Source organism: Chiloscyllium punctatum, chromosome 8 (genome assembly GCF_047496795.1).
Source record: "Chiloscyllium punctatum isolate Juve2018m chromosome 8, sChiPun1.3, whole genome shotgun sequence".
Lineage (NCBI taxonomy): Eukaryota > Metazoa > Chordata > Chondrichthyes > Orectolobiformes > Hemiscylliidae > Chiloscyllium > Chiloscyllium punctatum.
This window is the reverse complement of record NC_092746.1, coordinates 29,551,637-29,560,772: the sequence shown is the minus strand read 5'-3', so window position 1 is coordinate 29,560,772 and position 9,136 is coordinate 29,551,637. Positions and strand designations below refer to the sequence as shown.

Here is a 9,136-nt window from a genome sequence, read left to right as displayed (position 1 = left end):
GAATATAGTGTATGAAATGTTCATCCAATAATATTTCTGAGAAGATATTTATTACACATTGACTTCAGAAGATAGTTTAATATTAATGAATTATATTGTATTTATTTATTTTGCTTATTTGTTTCAAACCTTCAGACCATGTATTGTGAACGTCAATAAATGGACAATAAATATTTATTTATTTAAATTACTTTGTGAGAGAATTCTATCCAGTACAAATCAGCGCAGGTGCAAATATATGAAAATTAGGTTTTGGAAATAATATTCGAACGTTAAAAACCAGCAGCCATCTATTAATAGAAATGAAGATTGCACATTATATAAAAAAATAAGAAAGAGGTAAGAACAGACATTGGACTGCTGGAAAGCGAGGCTGGAGAAGTATGACTTGGGAACACAGAAATTTTGGAGGAATTGAATCCGGTACTTTGCATCAGTCTTCACATTGGAAGACACTGGAATCTTTGGGCTGACAAGTAGCAAGTAACATTTCCATTTCACAAATGCCAAGCTATAACCATCACCAACACAAGACAATCTAATCACTGCCCCCTTGACATTCAATCATGCTGCCATCAATGAAATCCCCACTACCAACAACATTGACCTGAAACTCAACTGGACTCATGCCATAAACAATAGTTACTGGGGCAGCTCAGTGGCTAGGAATACTGCAATGAGTAGCTCACCGCCACACTTCCCAAAGCCTGTTCATCAGCTGCTAGGCACAAATCAGAAGCAGGATAGAATATTCCACACTTGCCTGATTGGGTGCAGCACCAAGAACAGTCAAGAAGCTTGAAACCATCCAAGACAAAACAGCCCACTTGATTGGCATTACATCCACAAGCAGAGGCTGAGCAGAGGCTGATAGCCAATTTCACTAAGCATGGAGATGGCCTCAACCAGGACCTTTGCTTCATGTCACACTGCAGGTGACCCCATTGCACTATACACACACACAGACATCCACATACACACACAAACACACCCACTACTACAGTCACACACACACTCCTACGGACACACACAATCACGCAGACCCTCTGTGATATACTCACACATACACACACACCCTCTCACAGACCTATACCACTTTGCACTCACACTCATACATATATGCACACACTCTCTCACAGACACTCATAACCCCACTCCACTCCACCACCCCACACCACACACACACACACACACACACACACACACACACACACATTCACATATATGTTTGTGGGGTAAATTTCTACTTGCAAAATTACATTTGATTTCACTCAAAAACAGCATGAATCCAGGTAAGAGTCTGTAAATCCATTTTTTAGATTAGAATCAGTCTGACCATTGTGGCATAGACAGCCTCACACAGGGAAGCTAACACCTTCAATATATGATCTGGGCCGACAAATCACCAATTGTTAAAGTTCACTTGAGAATGTAACTTTTTAAAAAAGCTTTGCAATATATGTCTGAAAGAACTGAAACCAACATGGCCATACTAAACAATGAGAGACTTAACAAACAATCCAGGTCTTTTTTCAATATATAATTTCAGTTACATCACATTGTAGACTTTTGCGATAAATTCTGTGTCTTACAATCTTATTCTCCACAACCACCTGATGGAGGAGCAGTGCTCTGCAAGCTAGTGCTTCCAAATAAACCTGTTGGACTATAACTTGGCATTGTGTGATTTTTAACTTTGTACACCCCAGTCCAACACTGCTGTCTTCAAACGTGGGAAAGTGTGAGGTAATGCATTTTGGTAGGAAGAAAAGTGTGCAGAAAAACAGCAACTGCAACTGAAAACTGAAAAGTGTCAGGTAATACATTTTGGGAGGATTGACAAGGCAAAGAGAATACACAATGCATGGTAGGACCCAAGGAGGTACAGAGGACTAGAGGGACCTTAGGGTGCAGGCCCACAGATCCTTGTGCTGGGTGTCTCTAATTCACTGCCTCCAGGCTGATCAAGGATGAAAATATCAAAATGCTTAAGAAGTATCTACATGAATACTGGAAGCACTATACCATACAAGGCAGATAATGGCTTCTTGATGGAAAATAGGAATAGAGTGATAGGTGCTTTAAGATCAGCATGGACACGATGAGCCAAACGCACTCTTTCTATGCTGCCAAAGTCCGTAAATCCCAGGCTCAATGTCATTTCTTTTCAAGACTTCCCTCAACATTGAGTGAGTAACTTACAGTCACAATTCGTGGAATTCTTCCACTTTGTCACAGGAAATGGTACAATAGATATGATGGTATCACTCTCACGGAGAGACACTTATTTATTTGCTTGCAAACAATTACTATTCGAGAAGATGACAAATTAAGGAGAGTGTAGTGTGAGCTTTAGCTGAAAGGTCTTCAATTTTGTCATGCATATAAATGATTTGGATATGATTTGCAATGATTAAGTTATCTCCCACATTCAAATGCTGTGCAGATAAGGTGAATTGGACATGCAAAATTGCCCGTAGTGTTCAACAATGTGCAGGTTAGATGTGTTAGCCACGTGAAGAGTGAAAGCGCAAAGTGAGGGGGTTGAGTTTTGGTGGGATACTGTTTGGAGGGTCAGTGTGAGTTTGTAGGGCTGAATGGCCTGTTTCCACACTGTAGGGGATCTATCATTCTATGAATTGATACCTAGACATGGAGAATAAGGATCGAGTATGAACTAAAAAGAGAAATGCAGTGACAGTTACGAAGAATACATTAGAATAGCCATTAATGAAGATTGAAGTGAATGGTGTGACATTGGAACAACAAGCTTGTGTATTTAGAATAAAAGATGGAGGATACGGTGCAAGTTAGAAGGAAAGAGTATTTCTGAGAAGATGAATGTGTTCCAACCATGTAACTCAGGCTTGTCACAAGGAAAGAAGTCTTAACAAGATACAGTATATCCAACTAAATGTGTTTCTCTCAACTCTGGATATTACATAAATATCTCTGAAAGAAAATAGAAACATTTGAACTGTGAATGATTCTGTACACAGACAATAAGGCAAATGAAGAACAAAAAGATCTCAAAAAGTAACATTCAGAAATAAGAGCGAAGCGGAGAGCAGGGAGAGGAGTATTTCGAGATGTGGGGAGCTGGATGATGTACGTCACAGGGTGGCTGCACAGGAGCTGAGCTGACATGAGGATGTGTGGTGTAAGAGAACCGGGGGTGACACACTATGACAGTGGAACCTCTGGCAAGATCAACTACACTCAGCACAGTGCAACCCCATGAAGTAACAGGCAAAGGTGACGTCACCAGGATCTTTCAGAAATGTGGGATTTCCCCAAAAGGTAGGGAATGGTAATAAATAGTGGAGAAGGGCTGGAAAGAGAGCCACACATTTCAGAGCTTCGTGTAAAGTGAGGAGGAGAGCAATTCAACATGAGACCTGTCCAATGTTAGTGATCCTTGCAGCCTGTTATCTCCTGACGTCTCCTTTTAGAGAGAGTTTGGGGGAGTGCTCGTTTCTCATGAGGTTCTGTCTCTTTTCCTGCAGATTCCTGCCAAGTTTTCCTGGTGTTGTTTGCAGGGCTCGCTGCTTTCCCTGTAACGGAGCTCTCAGGAAGGGAGGTGCGTTTGCCTTCAGCAGCTCTGACCTGCTCAACCTGCGTCCCTCTGGCGATGGAAATCCGGAATACAGCGGCTGAGCTCCGGAACATTCAGGTCAGTCAGTGGCTGGAGACAGAGAGCGGGGTCTGCGCTTTGGGAACCTAGTGGTTGCGGAGTAGGGACTGAAACTTGGAGACTCGGTGTCCGGAGCAGGGGGTGGGGTTGTTGGGGGGGAGTTGAGACTCAGGGGATTTGGGAACTCGAAGCTCAACGTCTTCACAAAGGAGCAGGACCTGGGTTACACTCATTGTGTGATCTTGTATGACCCTCGTAGCTGTGTGAGTTTTTCTCGCTCTGTGAACAAGACTGGAGCTCGCTGCTGAGCTACGATTTCGACCTGCCACAGATCCGGGCCCAGGACCGATGCTTAAAGATAAATTTCCACAAGGTGAGTGAGAGAGTGAGAGTGGGAGCGGGAGCGGGAGCGGGAGTGTGGCAGTACGAGCACATCTGCCCTGCAGGCCGAGTCGGTCAGGGGCTGTCTGCAGGGATCTGAAGGAGCTCGGGTCGCTGCACTCTCCCGTCTTGTCATCGATTGTATGTGAAAGAGCGAGTTATAATCTCAGATCTCCTCTTCCCAAACACAAGGTTAGGGTTACAGCCCCCTGAATGTCCGGCTGATGTTAGAAATTGGCTGCACCCTCCCCATCCTCCCTTTGTAACCCTGCTCCCACTAAACCAGTGAATCACCTGAGAACTGTCAAAGGTTTGAAGGTTTGCTCGGGCTCAGCTCCTGCTCAGGGCTAATGAAATGCTGCCTCCTAGAGGTGTCCAGGCGGTAACACTGCAGTAGGAGACAGCACAACAGAGCGGTCAGTAAACAGTGAATCGGGGAAATTGTTCACATGGTGTTAACCGAGAGTGGGATAAACTTCCAACTCACTAAACACAAGGGAAAGCTTCCTTCAGTGCGCCCCGAGTTTCGAAATCACATGGGACATATTTTCGAATCGTCTTTTGTGTGCAGAAGGGTGTCTTACTCGCCCCAGTGGCATCTGAGAAACACCGCCCCCGCTGTCCTGTAAGATCCCACGACTCTGTATTTGAAAATAACAAGTCTCTCTGCCATTCCTGCGGAGCGGGTCTGGCCAGGCTAAGCCACAGGAAATGTTCCCCCTTTCTGCTCTTCATAGTCCGCGCTTCCAAGTACACATACAGTAAGAGTTCATCCCAAACTTACTTCTGAAATCAGAGCAGTTTTAGATTGCACCGTTTTAGACTTAACGACCGACTATCGAAACTGGGCTCTTTCAGACAGCAGATTCGGATTGGAATTGTCTCCGAGCTGACCTTGTTAACGTAAACACTGCTATTGAAACTACCTGTCAGCGAACTGACATTTGGCAATTGTTGCTGCTGTTTGCTCCTGGACCCCCTGCAATAGCATCAGATTCGGGTTTATCCCCCTTTTAACCACTGACAGGAGCTGCTTCTAGATTCAAGATGACATTGACCCTTCAAATCTCGGGCCAGTTCTCCACAGCTTCTTGTTTGTAAACACTCCAGCTGGGAGGGAGGAGCCAGTCTTACCAATTGGTACAAATAGCAACGCGCCTCATCGACCAGCCAGGCCCCTGTGGGAATCCCAGGTCCACTACTGGTGACTTCCCATTCATTGTAACGGTCCCTGAATACTAATTGGGAAAGTGAATGATCTCTCCTGAATAGTTGCACGAATGTCTTATTCATTTTCTCTGTCTCTCTATATATATCTTAGAAAACACCGGGTAAGGAGATGCACCAATAAGCTCTATGCTGATGAAGGATATTTAATAACGTAACTCAACAAAATGTAACTTTCACAAGTTATTTATTTAAGAAGGCAAAATAATACAATGCATATACTTGGATAAACTATTTAAGGTATATTTTTTGTATAAATGATAAATAACCATAGTTAGAGAATATGATGGTTAAATGTACAAAACATTCAATATCCTGAAACCTTCTCTTCAGCAAACCTGTCTCGAAGCGATTGCCTCTGGCCTTCAGAAATACAAGCCCTTCTTGTTATTGGTGGAAACATCCATCTCCAGTTCGAATGACCGAGTGACATGGATGAGATCCAGTACCCAGCACCTGGCTGATTTGATCATGAACCAGGTCAGTGCCAATAGAGACAGTTACTAAAGCAACCTCTGACAGTCAGTAGATATTCTCAAAACTGAAATTGCACCTCCCTAACTATTCTGTTTCCTTTTATTTCAGTTAAAGGCTGAGTTCGGAATCACTAATCTGCATCAGGCTGAACTGGAGATTCCAATCTCAGACCAGGCGTCAAACTCAGACTGGAGCACACAGGTGTCAGTGCATGTCATCCTTCGGGACTTCACTAAATTTATTGAGGGAACAGCCCGAGCCATTCGCTTTATGAGAACGCAATCAAGAGTGTGATCTAAAGCAGCAAAACCCCCACCGTATGAACGTTATAGTTCAATATAGGATACAAAAGCACATCCACCAAGTGGATGACTGTTGTTCTGTGAAAGAACTAAATATGTTGTAAAAGTGCACTGCACTTTACCGTTATTTAATATTGGCGTTTCCTGCCAACTTAGTGTTTAGATTTTATTATAGCAATTTCGAGTACATGGTTTGTTAAAGTGAAAATTATTAGTTTTGTAATTATATTATTGTGAAAACTTTTGGGCTTTGATCCTTAACGTGCAATATAATGACTGAATTTGCATCATGAAATATCACTTATTTGATACAATTGTTACATGTGGAGGAAAACACACTTATGGCTCCAGCTTCATGAAAAAGTTTCTCAACTTTTACAAATCAAAACGAAGAAACCTCTCTGCCCAAAACAATAACATTTCCCCTTTTCATATTATTAATATAATTTATGGATTACTAATATATTTATGTTTCTTGTAGTATTATTATTTACATTAAGAATATATGGAATGGAATGTTATTTAATAATATTTCTGAGAAGATATTTATTACACATTGACTTCAAAAGATAGTTTAATATTTATGAATTATATTGTATTTATTTGCTTTGCTTGTTTGTTTCAAATCTTCAGACCATGTATTGTGAACGTCAATAAATGGACAATAAATATTTATTTAAATTACTTTGTTGGAGAATCCTATCCAGTGCGAAACAGCGCATGTGCAAATATATGAACATTAGAATTTGGAAAGAATATTAGAAGATTAAAAACCAGCAGCCATCTCATATTAGAAATAAAGATTACAAACGTTTTTCACATTATATGAAAAGTAAGAAAGAGGTAAAAGCAGATATTGTACTGCTCGAAAAAACAGGGTCACAGCCCCCTGAATGTTCGGCTGATGTTACAAATTGGCTGCCAGTTCTCTGTCGCGTCTTGTTTGCAAACACTCCAGCTGATCGGGAGGAGCTGGTTTTCTTAATTGGTGCAAATAGCAGGTCGCCTCATCGACCAGTCAGGCAGGTGTGCAAATCACAGGGGCACGACCAGTCACTCTCAATTCATCGGAAAGGTCACTGAATATTGAAAGTGCAAGTGCAATGTGTCCTGAATAGTTTCAATATGTATGTTTGACCCACTAAAGAAATATAATGTCCTTTGTAAAATATTCGTCGGAGTTATGCACCAATAAACTCTATGCTGATGAACAATATTTAATAACAACTCAACAAAATGTAACTTTCCCAAGTTGTTTATTTAAGAAGGCAAAATAATACAATGCATACATGTTGTATTTAGGGTATATTTTGTATACTAATCATAACCATAACTAGTTAGATAATATGATGATTAAACGTACAAAACATTCAATATACTGAAACCTTCTCTTCAGCAAACCTGTCTCGAAGCAATTGCCTCTGGTCTTCAAGCCTTTCTACAAGTCCTTCATGAGCCAGGTCAGTGCCAACAGAGACAGTTACGAAAGCAATCACTGACAGTCACTAAATTTATTGCATCAGGCTGAACTAGAGGTTCCACTCTCAGACCAGGCGTCAAACTCAGACTGGAGCACACAGGTGACAGTGCATGTCATCCTTCGGGACTTCACTAAATTTATTGAGGGAACAACCCGAGCCATCCGCTTTATGAGAACGCAATCAAGAGTGTGATCTAAAGCAGCAAAGCCCCCACCGTGTGAACGTTATAGTTCAATATAGGATACAAAAACACATCCACCAAGTGGATGACTGTTGTTCTGTGAAAGAACTAAATAGGTTGTAAAAGTGCATTGCACTATTACCGTAATTTAAAATTGATATTTCTTGCCGAATTAGTTTTTAGATTTTGTTAGAGCATTTTTGATTAAATATTTTGTTAAAGCGGTAATTATCAGCTTTGTAATATTATTGTTCAAGCTTTGGGGCTTTGATACTTAACATGCAATATATAAAGACTGAATTTGCAGAAAGAAATATTATTCATTTGATACAATTGTTATAAGTGTGTGCAAATCACATTTGCGAATCCAATTTCAAAGACCTTTTCTCAACTATTTCAAATGAAGTGACGAAAATTCTCTGCCCAAAGCATGAAACATGCCCTTGTCATATTCTTCAAATAATCTATGGATTATTAATATATTTCTGTATCTCACAATATTATTATTCATATTATCAATATACTGTGTGAAATATTCATCCAACAATATTTCTGAGAATGCTTTTATTATGTAATGACTTCAGAAGTTAATTTAATATTTTTGCATATATTGTGTTTATTTCCTTTGTTTATATTTTAAAACAGTAGATCATGTGTTGTAAATATCAATTATATGACCAATAAATATTTAATTTTATTTATTAAAACGATTTCGTTGGAGAATTACATCCAGTATCATACAGTAAATGTGTAAATATATGAAAATTAGAAAGTTTCTAAAGTCTACACAGCTCTTCAACAAGATCATTGGCTGAATGACATGTTTTTTTTTGTCCACTCATTCTTAACTCCCAGTAGATCAGTAATCCTTCCAATTTAGCCCTGAATATATTCAATTAATCAACATCCACTGCTCTGTATATTGATATTCCAAAGATTATCTACATACTGAAAAATAAAATCCCTCCTGTTTTTCAGTTTAAATGGGGAACCCAGTTCAGATCAGACTATATCCCTTTGCTCTACATTCCCCAAAAAGGGAAACATTCTCTCAGGATCTACCCAGTCAAGCTCTCACAGAAAGTTTTTTTTTCCCAAATAAGAAACAAATGCTCATTCTTCTCAACTTCAGTGAGTACAGCACAACTGTTCAATTGTTAATGCCCACCAATGTAAGCACATCTTTGCTTAAGTAAGGAGACCAACATTGTACGTGGCAGTCTTGGTACAGGCTGACAAACAATCTGCATTTGTAGCAAGATTCCTTATTTTTATGGTGCATCCCTCTTGCAATAAAGACTAACATTACATTTTTCTTCTTAATTCTAGGTGTACTGCATATTACCCTTCTGTGACTCCCAGATCTCTCTGTAATATAGCATTCTGCAACCTCTTGAAGTTTAAATTGCTTTTCTGTTCTTCCTGTCCAGCTCAAATGTTCCTACAGTATAAT

The 9,136-nt window shown here is 40.2% G+C and overlaps 1 protein-coding gene across 1 annotated transcript; it reads left to right on the top strand.

Moving 5' to 3' along the window:
* The first annotated feature begins 1,282 nt into the window (after positions 1 to 1,282).
* Positions 1,283 to 6,013, top strand: LOC140480208 (interleukin-6-like). Its single transcript, XM_072574930.1, has 5 exons — positions 1,283 to 1,292; positions 3,507 to 3,673; positions 3,894 to 4,007; positions 5,576 to 5,722; positions 5,828 to 6,013. The coding sequence occupies exons 1-5, from the start codon at positions 1,283 to 1,285 to the stop codon at positions 6,011 to 6,013; spliced, it is 624 nt and encodes a 207-aa protein (XP_072431031.1).
* The last annotated feature ends 3,123 nt before the right edge of the window (positions 6,014 to 9,136 follow it).